General features: G+C 40.0%; 1 protein-coding gene and 1 pseudogene across 1 annotated transcript; one reads left to right on the forward strand and one right to left on the reverse strand.

Annotated features, from left to right (window-relative positions):
* Positions 1-127: 127 nt before the first annotated feature.
* nmt2 (N-myristoyltransferase 2) lies at positions 128-17,524 on the reverse strand. The gene is made up of 12 exons (XM_088327169.1): positions 17,324-17,524; positions 16,852-16,969; positions 11,877-12,018; positions 9,889-10,007; positions 9,720-9,811; positions 9,387-9,503; positions 6,274-6,444; positions 6,079-6,187; positions 5,828-5,998; positions 4,857-5,024; positions 3,962-4,099; positions 128-3,890 (listed from the first exon to the last, which is right to left on the reverse strand). Exons 1-12 carry the CDS (start codon positions 17,434-17,436, stop codon positions 3,870-3,872), a joined length of 1,479 nt encoding a protein of 492 aa, XP_088183295.1. The 5' UTR covers positions 17,437-17,524; the 3' UTR covers positions 128-3,869.
* LOC148372559 (U2 spliceosomal RNA) lies at positions 8,768-8,909 on the forward strand (annotated as a pseudogene).
* Positions 17,525-18,895: the final 1,371 nt, after the last annotated feature.

An 18,895-nucleotide genomic window follows, 5' to 3' on the forward strand; every position in this document is an offset into this window, starting at 1 on the left:
TGTGAATGAATGAGTGAGTCCAGCTCGGGGTGGGCTCCAGTACCCCCGCGACCCTACTGAGGGTAAGCGGTGCAGATAATGGATGGATGGATAATACAAAACAAGCATAAGAAAGTTGAATGAGCCCTTCGCGATCTTATCATGTGAATTTATTCAAATATCCATGCTGGTATAGGCGGCATTTGTCAAAACAGATTTTTAATTGCATGATGTCATGTGTCGTACAATGATGCTGGTACAAGTTCTTTCAGCCTTTTTTTTCACAGCTTAGAATGGATTTGAATAAAACCTTTGTTCTTCCATTTGATAAAGCTGTATGCGTTTGTTTGCCCCGTGATGCCAAACGCCTTAAAGGAAAAAAATCCCAATAAGGCAGTTTCTCAGGGCTGGAATTTTGACTAAAGGGTGTGGCTAACAATCGCCGCAGCAACATGCGAAAGATTTACACATTTCAGAGAGGAAATCTGCATCCGTCCGTGTTGGATCTGAAAAGCCGTCTCACTCCGAGCTTTTATCCTTTAAAAAGGGTTGCCTTAGGATAACTGCTTCATTTGTGTAAAGGGAGGAGAGGAAAAGCACGTAAAACACGAGAAATATAAGAATGGAACAACAAACGAGATCCTCAGTTTTCTGGTTTTGCAGGAAGAAAAAAAAACACTTCATTTTTCGTGTGTTAAGTTGCACGACAACTTAAATACAGTAGTTCTGGTTCAGACACACAGGTAGAGTATATAAAGCAAATGGAATGGATAAGAATCAAGACAAAAAAATATAATCCTCTTTACCACAGACAATCCCAAAAATTCAACGGAAAGTGCGATTACATTATAAAATGAAATTACACACACACGCAAAAAAATGCCTTTAATAAGCCTGTTCTTTGAAATGCTTAAATGTTGTCCCCTCTTACATTCTACAACAGGAAGACAAGAGTTTGCTGATTGGTCTTCTCTTCATTTTTAGACTTTATTGACATAATGACAGACCCGATGCCAACCTGACTGTGGTTGTATCTATGTTTTGGTGCGTGTGTTTGAACTGACGATTTAGTTCGAGTTGGAATTTTTTTTAAAAGATGTAGTTTTCTGAGGGCAGCAACATATAGTATAATGTTAAGAAATGCGCCGCTTAGTTTTACATTATCCAAAGCAAATCAATCATTTGATGGGAAAACATACCGCACAGGCAACATCCAGAACTTTTTATATGTAGGCTATAATATGACTTTATATAAATGGATTTTTAAAAAATAACCGAAATTTTCTAAAAAAAAAAAAAAAAAAAAAAAAAAAAATCAAACGAATAGAAATAAGTAGGGCTAGTCTTTTGTTTTAAACCATCTCAGTGGCGGCAATTTTGTCACAGTTGCTCAGCACTTTAATCGCAGCTCAGCTGCAACAGTATTTTACGGACTATAAAGAGCACCTAAAAAGAAACTTGAAGGTGCACCTTATAATCCAGTGCGCCTTATATACTGGAAAACACGGTAGATAAAAACAGAAATGCATAGTTATAATCAAAAGATTTTGCATACGGTTACTGTTCTGCCTTTGAGAAACACAGAGTGGTCTTTAAGTGCCCTCTTGTGGTTATCATCTTAATAATTCTCCGTAGGAATGAATGAATGCAACTATAATCCGAACCTGCTAAAAACAAAAAGTATGTATGTAAGTATGAAACGTATTGTGATTATTTGAAGATTTTTGTTCATGGTAATGTTTTGTACTCAATTACATACTCGTTTGAATTGATGTTAGCCTGTCTTAGCTTGAAATGTGATGCATTTATTATCTGTGTAGTTAGCAAGCTAACGGGACTTTTTTTGTACTTGTCAATCGTACTTTGTCCGAAAAATACAGCAACTGAAGAAAAGAAGTCGGGTTATTCGTGACATCGTTCACTAGCTGTCTAGCTGGCGAAAAAGGAGGTACTTCAGAGTGAGGACAGCACAGTAGCCATTTAAAAAATGAATTATTTTTTTGTGAGTTAGCCATATGTCATAATGTTAATTTATGTTCTGTGAAATAAATTAATTTTATTTCACTGCATTCATTTTTATGCAACTCGTGGTGGGTTTATTTCCATGTATCTTATAGCCTGTATGAAAATATATCACATAAGACCATTTTTCCATGGTGCCCCTTATAACGTGGAAAATACGGTACGTCCTGAATTTGATCATGTGATGTTAGCAAGGAAGGCCGTGATTGGTCGTTGGCTGAGCAACTGTGTCTCAAAATGGCCACCATCTAAGATGAATAACAACAGATTTATTTTGCTAGTTTATTTATATTCCCAAAAAATCAATCCAGCGTAAAATCCTGTGGTTTGAATCATGAGAAAAACAAACACAAAATATCGTAAAGAAAATCTTTAAACCAACTTCCTTTTACTAATAGCTGGTCAGACCGGATCAAACACTTTCTTCATTCTCAGCTTTCAAGATTATTTGAACGGTAGGGCATTGTAACATGGTAGCAGCTCACTCTCACACTCAGAAGTACCAAGTACTTGAGAATACTTTGAAAACTGAAAAATTGTGCTTCATCGATGTAATACATTCTCCATGAAAAAATAATTTAAAAAAATCTAAACTGAGGACATGGCATCATGCTCTACAAGTACCATATTTTCCAGACTATAAGGCCCACCTAAAAACCTATGACTGGCCAGAAATCTGAAAGTACGCCTTATATGTGGATATAATGGGAATTGCATACATTGTCTATTTGTGTGCGACACTACAAGAGGTTTTGAGGTATATTAGCGTATTTGTGGAATGATTAATCACTCTATAAACATTGCTAACAAAAATCGCAAAATATTGTATGCAACAGGAAAAGAACCCGGGCAGGACTGAGAGCACTGGAACCTAACCACTAGCAGACGTATGATACATAACATACGAAAAGGCATCCGATTTTATCTCATTATCCCACTATTTTTAATCATATTGCCAAAAACGAAGATTGGAGAATGGAGATGACAGAAATTTCGTCCTAAAAGATATTAATAAACGCAAAGTCCGATTCATTAATCTGATACACCAGTTTCCCTTGTTAAGTTTTATTTCCGTTTCTTTATATCTTTCAGCATGATTTTCGGTATTTCTCCATTCTCTAACATTCATTTCTGGCACTGTGAGTAAAAATAGCTGTGTCACATTTGTATCAGTCGTGGTCTAGTGGTTAAGTCTCGGCATTCTTACTGCCGCAACCCAGGTTCAATTCCCATTGTATGTAATCTTTTACGATATTGGTCAGCGACATTTCTCGACTGATCAATCATTGCAATCATTGTCGTTTTAATTCCATGCGGCTTATATATGAGAACTGTATAACGGGCCTATTTTTGGAGGTGCGCCTTATAGTACTGAAAATATAGCAACTCAATATTTTATGCAAAAAAATGCACCAGTTGGTTTAATGACTGTATGACAGCATACAAGTCTGTGTGTACCAAATGTAAGTACCCAGCAGTAGAATGATATGTACTGCACGAACAGCCTCCTATTGCTGAGGCTCAGTAGTACTGAGAGACAAAGTTCCAAAAACCAAGGACAAAATAGCTTCTTATTTATGGTGTTAAGATACTGTTTAGAATAATGCGGGCATGCCAGGGACCTCCATGCATGGACGTCTTAGGCGTAACATGACACTCACATTCAGAATGCTGAGGAGTCAAAAACAATGTTTTTTTCAGAGCTGAAAAAAATCCGCCGCAGTGTAAAAAAAAAGTTTTCCCGGAATAAGGGTTCTTTTTTTTCAAGACCATTTGGTTCGCGTGACCTGTGTGTGCGGGTGTGTTGTTACCAGACCTCGCTTTCTAATGTGTGTTTTTGTGTATGTAGCAGCCATGAAGGTACGGGGTTACTGAAGGACCAGGCCAACCTGAAAGAGAAATGCATTTTTTTTCAATTTTGGTTCATGATGTCAAAGGTAAACAATTCCTGCTTACTGACCTTATCGGCATCCATAGAAGGACATTTCCAGTTGTAGAGGTAATACTGCAAATTTCCATCTCCTATACCAAACTTGAGCTTTTCCAGAAAAACTTTATTCTCCATTAAATCCAAGGCATTGAACACGTCAAAACCTTTCTGTTGGAGAAGAAGAAATATACTGGTATTTTCTTTTCCTTTTAAAGCAGAGTTGGGCAACCCGTTCCTTGAGGGCTTAATGTTCAGCATGTTTTTGGTGTTTTTTCTTTTCTAATTATTTTATCATTTTGTCCACCAAAAAGTAAACTGCACTGGTGCAGCCGTGCCATCATCCCAAGGCCCATATTGCTGCAAGGGGGGACTGGCAGACCGCACTTTTGTCTGGCAGGTGTTTTTATGGAGTAACTGTATTTCCGCTTAAAATAAACGGCAGTCACGCAGTTGTGATCCATTATCCCCAATCCCATATTGCTGCGAGCGGGGGATCATCGGAGCGCACTTTTATTATGCCTGGCAGTTTTTTTTGCCTTTACTGCATTTCTGCCTAAAATTAAATGCACTTGTGCGGCCGCTATCCATTATTCCCAATCCCATATTGGTGCGAGCGTGGGCCACTAAAAAGCATTTTTGTCGGGCCTGGCAGCTCTTTTGCCATTCTGTCCACCATATTGTGAACTGCACTTGTGCGGTCGTGATCCATTACATCAAATCCGGAACTGCTGTGAGCAGATTTGCACATATTAAGTGGGGTTCTGGTCCCTGTTAACTGCGAAAAACGGGGGATTACGCTAGACAGTGTCAAAGATCCTCAGTCAATATCCGCTTAGAGGGAAACTAAACTTCACAAGCTGTTCTAGCATGAAAAAACAAACTAGGGCATTATGTTCAAACCCCGAGACACAAATGACTAAATTACCAGTTTGGCAAGGATTAGGGCGTCATTTATTAGGTCCAGTAGCGGCGTTTGCGTGTGCACATTGTAAAAGGAGTACGCGGCCTTCAAGCTCCGATGTAGAGGGTGATGCATCACCGTGGAGGGTAAAGTGTAGAAACTAGCAAAGTCAGTCAAGATGCCACCAGGGCTCTGTAAAGCACAAGAACAGATGTTGCATAGAGACAATAAACAAATGCTCACACGCCGTAAAGGAAACACGTTTGAACCCTTTTTCAATAGCCCATTAGAGCTCAGAATTATATAGGAAAATTGGGTAAATTAATGAGGTGTGAATAGGATTGAGCCTAAAAGAATTCAGCCCAGCCTACGGGGTATAAAAACCCCGACCAGCCCAAAACCACCTTATGAACTTGATTTGAGGGACTGAGCCTGAAGTAAACCCGAAGTTGCATTTCAGCACCATGCGTACTTTGCAAAAGTGCCTTTTTTGGCTTTTTTTAGCGTACTTGTGGCCTTGATGTACAGCGCAGAAGTATGTTCCTAAAGTGAAAGTGCAGTTACTTTAGAATATAACTCGAGTAAAAAGTGGTCATCAAAATAATTACTTGAGTAAAAGTAAGTACATGCTGTGCATATCCTCCAAAAAAAAAACGGCAAGGAGGGAGCCCAGCCCAACTTATTGATGGACATTTTTATGCCTGATTTCTGGCCAGATTCAGGTCCAAGGCCCAAGATCTTACCTCTACTGTGAAAAAATGGTTTTCTTTTACCATTTGAGAATTTGCTCAATATCCCTTGAAGAGCGATGACCTCTCGAACGCCCCCACCCCCCTCTTTTTTGGAACTGCAATCAGCACGCAGAAATCATAAAACTTTTTCCTTCTAAACACAAGATGAATAGCCTGATATTCAGCTTTAGGGCCACATGTGGGAAAACTTCGGAATAACAGTAAGACAATTCCTTCCATGTAACCAACGGGGCTATATTGTACCTCGACAACGTATGTATCTATGATGTTCTCCTGCGGTAGGAGCCAGTGAGCCACATCCTCGTCACTCATGGAAGGTGCCAGCTGGAAGCGCCTCAAATACTTCTGAAGCAGTTCCGTCACCTGCCGGATATCCCGCCGCTCCATCGGCCGCAAGCCTGCTGTCTTTGTGCTCTGAGGCGGCAGAGACAATGTGCATTTATATAACGTGAATTCTCTGTTATGGGAGAATCTGACCTGAGGGGGGGCTTTACATCTGGTAGTCTGTAGAGTTTCATGGTCCTTTGCAGGGTCATGTTTCTGCTCAGGTGGGAGAACTTAACTTCCACCAGCTTTCTGGGGTTTAGAGAACGGTGCCAGTACCTGAAGGATGAAGTATCACAAGAGAACATTTCTGCATTTGCCGCCAACCCGTTGCCTATAAATGCGAGTGTGTTTTCAATGCTTACCTGCACGTGGACACTGGTTTGGGCAACACAACGCCTGCTGTGTACACCGCCTGGAATATTCCTTTGAGGTTGACTCGCCGCGTGATCTCTCGGATGAGCACCGGCGCCACTCGCTTTGAGCGCAGCTTCTTATGGACACACAGGAAGTTGATTTCCACCATTCTCTTTAACCTGAAACAGAACAAAGACAGGTTTAAGGACATTGAAGATGCTATTGGAGTTTTTTTTGTTACTGTAGCATCTAAATGTTAAAGTCTGTATTTTAATACAGTCCAAACGCCAACCCAAATCCCCCAAAAGATGAAAGATGTATATAAGGTAGGTAAGATCTTGGGCCCTGACCGGAACCCGGACGGAAATTCTAGCATAAAATGTCAATCATGAAGTGGGGCCAGGCTTCACTCTCTCGCTGATTTTTTAATATTTTTTTTATCATCTACTCGTCATGTGTTCTGTCTTTTTCTTCGTGGAGGATGTGCACAGTATGCACGCTACCCTGACGACTTCAGAAGGGTGATTTTCTCCGTCCCTGAAAGCCATTTGTTGACAGAAATGGCAAATATCTGTTTTCGGGGTAGTCAGGGTAGCGTGCATGCTACGCACCTTGGAGCCGAAGAGTGCACTTAGGCGCTAGAATATTCATTGTGCGAGATTGCCAAAATCCCCCCTTCCAAGGTAGTTAGTGCATTTTGAGCACATCGGTTCTGAAGTTCGCACCTTGGCACCGAAGTCCGCACCTCAGTGCCGGGCTGTTTGTTTTCGGAGACGGCAAAAAGCAACCTTGCAAGGTCTTCAAGGTAGCGTGCATGCTTTGGAGCCGAACTGCGCACCTCGGCGCCGGGCTTCTCGTTGTCGGGAGCCTGCCAAAATAAACTTTCCTCCCCACAGATAAAATTCGGGTTTTTGTCGGGCTCAGTCGCACAAATCAAGTTATTCCGTCATGTTTGGGCTGATTCGGCCTTTTATGCCCCTAGGGCCAAGTCGGGCTGTTTTTTTTTTTGGGCCCAATCTTACCTCTAATATATAGATAAAGATAAAGGATAAGTTGAGTTTTGAGCCATGAGAGTCTATCACAGATTAAGAAAGTTGAAAATTCCGGACAGCACCTGTAATAAACCTTTGTCCTGGAAAAAAATAAATGGACGATCATTTTGCCAAATTTAAGTATTATCATTCTTACTTCACTGTTAAAATGAGAAACACAATCTGTTATGGTCATAGTTTTACTAATTTTAACCATGAGAGAAAGAAGTTGGCCCATTCCTCCATGCAAATCTCCTCTAAAACAGTGATGTTTTGGGGCTGTCATAGGGCAACACGGAATTAAAACTCCCTCCACATATTTTATATGAGATTGAGATCCGGAGACTTGCTAGACCACTCCAGGAGCTTAAAATACTTAAGAAGCCACTCATTTGACGCCCTGGCTGTGTGTTTTGGATCGCCGTCATGCTGAACTACCCAGCCACGTCTCATCTTTAATGCCCATGCTGATGGAGATTTTCTCTCAAAATCTGTTAATACATGGCCCCATTCATTCTTTCCTTTACACAGATCAGTCGTCCGAGTCCCTTTGCATAAAACAGCACTAAAGAATGATGTTTCCATCCCCATGATTCACAGTGGGTACGGTGTTCTTCAGTATTGCGTCGCCTCCAAACACGAGAACCCGTTTTTCTACCCAAAAGTTCTATTCATCTGACTATAACACATTCTCCCAGTCAATGTTTCTTTTAATCTTCTTTGGGTCTGAGCGTTCACACAAAGTCTGTAAGCGTCACTTGGAATAACAGTAAGCAACATCAATCCTGTGTGGGGCAACCAAAACATTATCAAACATGTCCAAAACCTGAAAGTTACACTTTGCTGAGTTTCTGTCAATGCAAAATTATTTTTCACATTTTAATGAATAGAGTAAGGGACTATTGGAAAGGTTGTACAGCCCAAAAACAAGTTGTTTTTCAACAACTTTTACATGAGATTTCCGTTTTTTTAAGTATCTTTTGTCACAAAATACTTATTTAGTTGGTTGTACAATACAGAACTGTATTTAATCACACTTTTTAGTGGAAGTACAATGTTGGCAACAAGATTGACTTGTTATATTTGGAAATTATTTTAATACAACACAAGACCAATCAAAGAGACCCCTTCTTTTTCTGGGCTTTTAATTATTTTTTATTGGATTTTCTAATAATTGCTCCCACAGTTGATTCCTTTACATCAAGTGTTTTACCTATTGTGGATTCAGTCTTACCAACCTGGTGCTGGTCTACAATTTTTTTTCTGGTGACATTTGACAGCTCTTTGGTCTTGGCCATAGTGGAGTTTGGAGTGTGACTGGCTGAGGTTGTGGACCAGTGTTTCTTATACTGGTAATGAGTTAAAACAGCTGCCATGAATAAAGGTAACAAGTGGAGCCTTATTAGACCTCTTTGACAGCCAGAAATCTTGCTTGTTTGTATGTGACCAAATACATACATTCCACACTCATTTAGCTTGGCCTTTTGGTCGAGAGTATGTACCTCTTGCCATGATCTTTGATTTTTGCATTTCGGAGATGGAATAAGAGCTTGCTCTGTCCACTCCACGCATCGGCCCGGTATTGCAGTACCTCCGGGAACGGTGCATTCGCAATGATCGCAGCAAAGCTTTAGGGCTAGGACCTTAGCTTGGCCTTTTGGCTGAGAGTAAGTGTCCCGGCTCCTAGGCTTTGTAGCGTATTATGAACTGACCGATAACGGATAATAGATAATGAATAACGAAGATAGAACAATAACCCTTAAAAACCCCATTTGTAAATAAATTGTTCAAAAATCAAACAATGTGATTTTCTGTTTTTTTCCACATTCCGTCTCTCATGGTTGAGATTTACCCATGCTGACAATTACAGGCCTTTCTAACCATTTTAAGTAGGAGAACTTGCACAATTGGTGGTTGAATAAATACGTGTTTGCCCCACTGTACTTCTCATAGAACTATTTAAGGTTGTATGGATTAAAAAAAATAATATATATATATATATATATATATATATATATATATATATATATATATCATTTGGTATAACAAAGCAACCATATTTTATACCCATTATTCAATATCTCACTCACGTGTCATAAATGCGTATATCTGCTGGGATGGCACTGATAAAACCAACAAGTTTTTTATTTGAAGAAACTCTCACGCCGCAGTGCCACTGAGGTAACCAACCAGGCGGACGTAAAGCCCTGAGGAAGAAACACAAACTTCATAAAAAATAAAAAAAAAACCTCTTGAATAGTAACGGTGTTTATATATACATAGTAATCTGTTGAAAATGTCCCCGACATGAAAATAAATATTTTGGGGCCATGTCAAATATCTTATTCTGGTCTGGTCTGGTCTTAAAAGGGAAAATAAAGGACATAACTTGAAATCGCAACTCTGGAAAAATTCGCACTTACCATTTGAGGAAACTTGGTGAATAATCGAATCTTAACATGTTGTCGTCGTCCTCCACGTAGTTTTCATTTAATAACGTGTACAGCTCCTTAAGCTTTAAAACAACACACCGGCCGATTGGGTTATCTCACGAGGTAGTTTTCTTGTATTTGAGACATTAAATGTACTTACTACATCTGCGTTGCTTAGATCTAAAGTATCCCACATAAAACCTTGAGGTAAGGAATACGGTTCCTGCCTGATATTTTCTTTGTCTGCCTCGATTGGGCCGTGACTCGTCACCACCTCATCTGCAAGCACAGAACTCATTTAAAGGGACTGTGTGTAATATTTGACCACTAGATGATGCTGTACTGTGTACGTCATGTGTTTTGGGATTATGTGACCATTCAAGAAGGAGACGACTGAAGCGATTACATAATCAAGCACATATTAAACACTACGCCGTGCTGGTGTCCCCTTTGACAAACGCTATTTAAATTACAGAAAACTCTGCAACTGTTACAGTAAAAAAAATCAAATTCAATCAAAGTAGTTCTCCAGAACACCCACAGGGTAGCAGTAACTTCCCACAACGGTATCTCACAACCATCTACGTGTGGCAATGGAACAATCACAGGCAAGAAATGAAACATAATAAGTAATGCATTTTGTAAAGCATTTTTTGATATATGTTACCAATAAAAACATTTGAATCATTACTGAAACATTGCTTTATTAGTCAAAGGGGAAACAAATTTGGGTACTGGTGGGTCATGTATGATGTGGGTCTCCATCCATGTGTCTCCAGGCATGTTTCACTATCTACCACACAGGCCTATAAAATGCCTGGTGAAAAATAGTTGACAATGTATGGACAACTAAGACAGGAAGACTCAAAAACATTCTGGGCATATATATATATATATATATATATATATATATATATATATATATATATATATATATATATATAAAACACTTCCCATTTCCAGTTTGTTTGTTTTAACATGTGTCCATGTTCAGTTCCAGTCTCTGTTTCATTATGAATCCATCTACCCTGGTCATATTCCCCAAGAGGGGTGACCGACAGCAAGACAAACACAAAGACATACACAAAAACAAAGAAAAGAAAAAGGAAAAAGTAGCAAAAAACACAAAAAAAAATTAAACATGGCCAACCCAAATGCCCAAACACCCAAACAAGTTAAGCACTTTAGTACCCAAGTTGGTCATGCTTTCGTCCCTCCAGATGAAAACGACACAAGAAAGCAGTCATGTCACTCGGTTGGTTTGGACACATGGAGAGGATGGATGAGGAGCGAATATTGAAGAGGATCTACAGAGCAGAAGTAAATAGAAGGAGACCAAGAGGAAGGCCGCGATTGACATGGATGGATGGTGTTATGAGTGCACTGGAGGAAAGAGATCTAAATATAGTGGAAGCTAGAGCTCTTGTTGGTGATAAGAAAGAGTGGAAGGGTGCTGTGAAAGGATAGTGGGATGTTTGGACGCTTTCTAAAGGATGGGCACAGCACCGGTATGATGCGGCAGGGGTAAACCAGTGAAAGATGTCGGGCCCTACTCTTGAACCAAAGAGTGTGTTGTGTCACCCTGACCCTACTTCATTATAATCATGAAAAATCCAAAGACTTGTTTTGTTTTTCATTTTAAACTGTTATCTCAACATACACTTATGGTAAAAATTGCCATGTTATGACAGTTTGGAAAGTTCTGGAAAAAAGGGCCAAAACTAGTCACTCATAACACTGTCTGACATTTTCATGGCCAAAATAACAAATAATTCCGAGCGGGCTGTGACTATTAAAAATATTGCACAAATATAGCAAAATAAAGTAGCAGCTTGTAGTCAGGAATTTATGGTACTAAGTTTTTTACCTATAAGTATTTTTAAATGCATGTTTATATGATGGTCAATGTATTTGTGCTCATTATTCAAATCAATATTTTTTTTTCAATCAATGATTTTTTTTACCACTAGGAGGTGCTAAATAATACAAAATGTCCCTTTAATGTCCATAAGATCACTTCCCTACTTGTGCAGGGTTTAACTATTCTGTTTGTAGTAGTGCTGTCTGCGTTGTAAATGACCCACTATCAGTCTTACTTCTGTTGCTGTCAACCAATCAATTAGTGTACGGAGATAAATGTGGACTTACTCAACTTGGGCACCGGCTGTGTGTCCCAGAACTGGTACTTGTGCTTGGCTGCCTCATCAATGCTCTTAGCTGGGCCTTGACAGGACAGCAGCTCCATAGCTCTTTGGATGTCCTGCAGCTTCTGAATCGGCAAGCCAGGATTCTAAAAGGTAGAAATAGAAAAAGGTGGCACAATAAATCAAAGCTTGTAAAAGTTTTTAAAAAGTAATGTATAGTGAAAGGACACCTTAAATTTTTTAATGTGCGTTATCGACGCAATTCGTTAGGACATCCACGTAATCATGAATGCTGTGTTTGCATTTCTGAAAAAATGATGGCAGTCAAGGAAGAATGCAATGATAGGTCAAGTACTTTTGTACGGTTAGTGTCTCAGGTTCACGTGGTTGTGTTATTTATATACTGATGTTGTTTGTTGAGAGTAAAATTTTTACTTCCTTTTTTGTTAGCTTGTCCCAGGAGGGCGTTTATTCAACATTATTCAGTGAAAAAAGATCCCAAAGGCTTTCTATGACCAGTGTGTATTTGAATGAAGTAAATCTGTTTTTTCCCCAGTTTTTTTAAAGCTTAGGAAACGACCAATAACACTCATCTTAAAAAATTAGCTCAGCGCGACACTGACATCATAATGTGTTTCCACAATGTGACAAAATAGCTGCACCCATGAATTAAAACAGGGGAACTTTGTTGCTTAATTTACATTGAGAGGAATAGTTCCTCAAAATGTTCTTTTAAGAGTAGCATATTTAGGTCAATAACCAAATGTTCCAGAGTTTAAACAATAAACAGAAAACATATTTACATTCTTTTAAATTCTTCTGATCTGATTATGATCACTATGTTCCTTTTTTTCTCAATATAACTAGCAGACCAGGACCCAATAACCTCAACTTATAAACAAAAAAAGCTAGCAGGCAAATTTGGTTGGTCAAGACTCCACGAAACATGGAAGATGTGCATTACAGTGCAGAATTTACTTCAGCATAAGTTCCCAAAAGCTTTATTACCATTGTACAACGGAAATATACAAAAGTGTTAAAATGGCAAGTCATTTTGCTTCTCTTAAGTGTTGTTTTTTTAATTCTTTGATATTTCTTTAGTAAAACATTCTGCAACATAAAATCTAACACTTGAAAGTAGATAATCCCTTCTAACCGTGTGGCTTTTTATTTGGGCAAAGCACAAGAAACACACAAACATATAATTAACAAAAAGAAACAACAAAATATTTGGACACAAACAGCTGTACAATACAATAATACAAATGACTTAATTACCAGTTTTTAAAATTTGGATGCACCAATCAACCTGCCCAGATGTTTTTGGAATGTGGGGGGGAAACATGAGGAAACCCACATTCGACCAGGGAGAACATGAAAACTTTGCACAGGGAGCCTGCGAGCTAGAATCGAACTCAGCACCTCTGAACTGTATTTGTAATTGCTATCGAACTACACGATAGTCGCTATTTCGAAAGGTGACGTGATCCGAAAAGACATGATGTAAAAAAACTTGAAGGAGAGCGGAAAACAGTGCCGGTGAAAACAGCGTCAGGTGTGCGGGGACACGCCACCATTGGCGTTCTACAGCCAAAGTAACACACCGCTTTTGACCGTCCTTAACTGTAACAGCCGTATTTACAAGTATACAGAAATGAAATACAGTGGAACCTCGGTTTTCGAACGCCTCTCAGTTTGAACAAATCGGAGTCCGACCAAAAATTTTGAGAAATTCGCTGTTCGGTCAAAAAATCGGAGTTCGAACGCTGGCAATGCGTGAGTGCGTACGCTAGGGTGAGATGCTGAGCGGCGTACGGGTGTAGATCGCTCTTTTCGTGACCAACTGTTATCGCGTGCGGACGTGCTTCGTTTTGCTTTTGCTTTTAATATAGGTGTACAAAGTGTTTTAGCCCCTAAGTATGCCTCCGAAGAAAGTCAGTGCAAGCAACAAAGTTGCCACAGGTGAAAAAAGAAAAGTAATGCGTACAACTATTGCATTTAAGAAAGAAATAATAGCAAAATATGAAGGAGGTGTGCGAGTGTCTGATCTTGCTAGGGAATACCCCACTGTCCACCTGCGCCTTCTGCTGACCACCACAAAGATAAGAAATCCTATTCATAATTATTTTCTTTATCCTTTTTTTTATTTTTACACGTTCATGTTAGCGTAATCTTTCGTACGGAAGATTACGATAACGCGAACGTACGATTAGCCTGGGTTAGCTTTATGTTTACGTTGAACTTTCAAGGTAAACATTCAGGGTGTTGGGACGGAGTCCAACTTTCAGGGTGTTGGAACGGAGCCCCCTTTCCAATGAACCGCTCCCCACTTGTTGTGGAGACCCGGGTGCTAAAGGACTTGTAAACGAACATTCAGGGTGATGGAACAGATTAAAACGATTTACATTATTTTTAATGGGAAAAATGATTTCGGTGATCGAACAAATAGGTTTTCGAACAGGGTTCTGGAACGGATTATGGTCGAGAACCGAGGTTCCACTGTACTGAAATCAGTGGGTCAGGTGCGTGATTATTCAGAAACATCGAAATCTATGGAGCAAAGTAAGCGCATAATTTTTGGTAAAATAATTTTGGTCTTTTTATCTATAAAATCTTTACAGTACACAATGCTCCGGAAGAAAAAAGGACCCAGAAATAAAGAAGGCAATCTTCAAGTGGCTTGAGGACAAAGGACAAAATGGATATGGAGCGCTTCAAATGTGTTACTTTGCAAGCGCTCAATATTGCACAAGCCAAGAAATGTGAAGATTAAACTGCGTCCACAGGTTGGTGAAAACATGTTCCTCTATTTGTTTTATTGTTTGGAACAGTCTTAGGGGGTCAGCTTCAATATGAGTATATACAGAAATTTGCAACTAGATATTTACTTTCAGAGTAACGCGCTAATCTGGGGAGTAACACAATTACTTTTTGTGTTGTGGGCTTAATGTTCAATGTCAGGTTGGGAAGAGCGAAGGGGAATGAACGTTTGGTGAGTGCGTTCTTGGCTCTAGCCATCTCCCACCAGGGGGATATGGTTTCGGTATATTGACTGATTTATGAAGTAAACTGTTACTAATTACTTATTTCAGTAATGCGCCCAACACAGTTTATGATAGCCTCATCAAGAAAAGCTACTCCTCTTTATATACGACAACGCTGCAAAGAAGTAAGGCCAAACACGCTCTTATACATAGTTCTCGTATGACATCACAACAGCCGCGTATTTTCCATTACTGGTGGCATGTTATCGGCACTGGGTAGCGGTAAAGAGTAAACCCGAGATTACAAAGTAAAAATGGTCTTCTTCATCGGTTGTTCGAATCGCGCTGGAGGTTCAATAAAGTTTGGATTTTACCATATACCAGTCATAAGAAGACAAAGGTTTTATCCGAACAACGGAGGAAGTTATGGCTAGCAAGCATAAACGGGAAACAAGCTTCATCAAAATATGCAGGTTAGCATCTTAAACTTTGATGACATATGTTAGATATTAAGTGTTGTGTGTAGTGGATGTTCTGTCGTATGCAGTGGTAAATAAGGTGCTTTCTAGCTGCCAGGTGGAAGTTACAAATGCTTTTGTGCTCCCTTTACACTGTAGAAGTAGCATTAGAAAAACAAGTAAAAGCACACAAAATAATCTGTACAGATGCTGTACAGCTGTAAATAAAACTGGTAATGCCTGTCTTTGTTAAACATAATCACGTCTGTACTCAAATAACGATGTAAACTATTGCATGAATTTGCGTAACCTGAAAGGGATAAAAGGCAAATTGGATAACCAAAAAGGCATAAAAACTGGTCAATTGAACATTAATATGACACCACAAGAACGCATCAAGATTTTAACACAGCATTACAAGTTTTGCATTGCGCTAAAATGAAGGCTTTTGACTACTTTCCCATTTATTGGAGTTGAACATACATCACCAACCCAGCCCTTGGCAAACTGATTGTATGCCTCCAGCAATTTCCATGCTTGAAACTGCTAACATGTGTAAAAGCCTCTGGCCAGTATGAGATAATAGTACACATGATAGTACTGCATCGGAGGCAAATCTGCAATCTCTGCTGACTGTTGTTTCTTTCCTTAATTCATAAGGGTCCACCGCTTTAATATCTGTCTCATACCTGTCAACCTGTACGTTTTTGCCGTACACAGTAAGTTTATTATGCATTTTAAGGCGTGTACGACGTACAAGAAAATCTGTACGGAAAAACGCAAGTTTGGCAATAATGGGTACCATCCGGTATACAGCGACTATCACGAAACGGCAAGTCAATCAAGTCAAACCAGTTAGCCGCGGTAGCCTCCATCTCCGTATTTTTTTTTGTTGCAAACGTAGTGAGCGGTTTGATGCTACTGTGCGCATGAGTCTGCCTCCTGGGGATTTCCCATCATGCATCATTCCGAACAAAAAAATTTGGTGTAAGATTATTTTGTATTTTGTAAGGGAAAATACGACTGTTTGTAAGGGCATGGAGCCGTGGAGGTTGACAGGTATGCTGTCTGTTATGTGAGAGTATCTTTATAATATAATAATATACTAGCTCGGTGACCCGCCCCGAGACCTGGAGGTTGTGGTTCAAGCCTCGGCCGAGTCATACCTAAGACCTACAACATTGGTACTCATTGCCTCCCTGCTTGGCGCTCGGCATTAGGGGATGGAATTGGGGGTTTCGTCACCTAATGAGTCCCAACACATCAGTTGGGTTGAGCGAGGGGGCTGGGAATCCCCTCCTCAGTATCAATCTCCCGGAAAGAGTCAGAAATGAGTCTAGCCACCTCCCACTTGGGGGATATGGCTCCGGTATATAATATAATCTTTATTATATGGACCACCCTGTCTTCTCATGGTGGTTTTAAAAGTATTAGACACTGGATGAAATTTGCTGATAAAGTGGTGTAAACATAGCTTTTTGCCATCGAGGGGTCACCTGGTCTGTGGGAACTATGTATTAACGGATGGAGAGCTCACCTTGATCTCCTGAGAGTCAGAGGCAGAATCCGACTTGGCTCCCCCGGAGGCTGGCTTCTCTTTCTTCCTTTTTTGCTTCTTCTTCTTTCTTTTGGCTCCCAGATCCCCACCGGGGCTCCTGAGGACACAAAGACAAAGTCACGTTTGAAGTGACCGGAGATAGTATCAGGCAGGGAGGCAGCGGGCTAACGTTAGCTGCCATAGCAACGAATGACAGCTGCGCTAACTCGCTAACGGTTCGCCTGACATCCTTCCACTAAAGTCAAGACGCTGACTAGTGTAGCTTGATAAAAGTAACCAAGATAAACAACCTCGTCAGCGTTTCGCCCAACGACTCCAAACGAGGTTGCTAGTTGAAAAGGGTAGTCCCAAAATGAGGCTGAGTGATTGTGGTTGCTAGTTGCGTTAGCCGCCAAGCAATCAAACATAAATACACGCGTATAAACTGTGATGTCGACAGGGCCATCCTCACCCTTGCACGATTTCGTTCTCCTCCTCGTTGTCCCCGTCTATCCCGCAAGTGTCCTGGTCGTCCAGTTCCAAGCTCTGTTGGCTGGCGGCGGATTCGCTGTCCTCCGCCATCATTGGGACGAAAATAAAGAAAGAAAAAAGGAAAACACTGCCCGGACGTCGTCTGATAGAGATCGCGGCTAGTGGCGACTCACCGGGGGGAAAAAAACAAAAGAGACACCAAGGGTGGGGGAAACAGCACCACTCTGAGGCAAGATGAAGGTAACGCATCCCGAAGAAAACAAACAAATAAAATGTACAGTGGGACCTCGCAACTTTGCGGTTCCACATTCGCGGGTTCAGAGCTTCGCGGGTCAAAAAAAAATAAAATAAAATAAAATATTTTAAAAAAAAAAAAAAAAGGTTTTTCTTTTAAGCATTTTCGAAGGGGCGTCGCTACTTCGCAGATTCTCACTTTTCGCGGGTGGTTTTGGTCCCCATTAACCGGGTCTAAATAATAATAATAATAATAATAAAATTAATTGAAAATAATAATAATAATAATAATTTTTTACTTTGCGGATTTTCACTTTTCGCGGGTGGTTTTGGTCCCCATTAACCGGGATAACCGAGGGATTACTGTACTGTATTTTTCGGTAACTGTTTTCACCTTACAAACTAACACAAAAGTGCGCCCTATAATCTGGTGCGCCTTATGCACCGGAAAAATACAGCAGAAAATTATTGAAATGTTTATTTTCAATGAAATCATATTGCGTACGGTATCAAAGTGTACCACATGTGCTTTTGGGGAGATGGAAGAAAAGCTACTAGAATAGTCCTAGGTTTGATGAATAGTAAGATAATAGAAAAAAACACCAGAGTGAAAATTAATTTGAACAATAGCCGATAATTTAATGAAGCATGGACAATGTAAATGTAAATGGTCTACATTTACACAGCACTTTTCAAGTCAATGAAGACCTCCCAAAGCGCTTTACAATGTGCTTCACACTTTTACCTTTAACACACTAACTAATCGATAGCAGCATCAGCCATCAAGGCAACTACCTGCTATCAGGGGCATTAGGGGTTCAGTGTCTTGCCCAAGGACACTTTGACATATAACACGGAGGAGATAGATACTTTATTCATCCCCGCAGGGAAATTCACATTAACAGCAGCATCCCTGCGCTGAGAACAATACAATAATAAAGCAAAAAGAATACAATATACAAATACCCAATGTGACGTGCAGAGGAGCCGGGAATCGAACCTGTGACCTCTTGATCCCAAGACAAGCGCTTTACCTCCTGAGCGTATCAATACAATTTTATGCCTAACGTTGTTGCGTTAAGTCTAAAATAAGTATATGTGAGAGAGACAGTGTAAAACTTATGTGAACACTGTTTCTTACCAACACTGGGGCTATTCTGTTCCCTTTTACTAGGTCTATTGTTGGAAGAACATCTTGGAAGTTAAACACTTTGACAATGCATATTTAAGTCTGTTTACTTTATTGTGCACCCTGCACAAGACAATATATCCATCCATCCATCCATCCATTATCTGCACCGCTTATCATCAGTAGGGT

The sequence above is a fragment of the Urocampus carinirostris genome, chromosome 2 (genome assembly GCF_059441175.1).
Source record: "Urocampus carinirostris isolate Australia breed hairy pipefish chromosome 2, RoL_Ucar_1.0, whole genome shotgun sequence".
Lineage (NCBI taxonomy): Eukaryota > Metazoa > Chordata > Actinopteri > Syngnathiformes > Syngnathidae > Urocampus > Urocampus carinirostris.

What these genes read in the sequence shown, in the direction of transcription:
- nmt2 (XM_088327169.1), bottom strand. Translation starts at nt 17,436, where the DNA reads ATGATGGCGGAGGACAGCGAATCCGCCGCCAGCCAACAGAGCTTGGAA. An exon ending in GAGAACGAAATCGTGCAAGG is followed by an intron (nt 16,970 to 17,323) that starts GTGAGGATGGCC and finishes TTGTGTCCTCAG; the next exon opens with GAGCCCCGGTGGGGATCTGG. An exon ending in ATCTAAGCAACGCAGATGTA is followed by an intron (nt 9,812 to 9,888) that starts GTAAGTACATTT and finishes GTTGTTTTAAAG; the next exon opens with CTTAAGGAGCTGTACACGTT.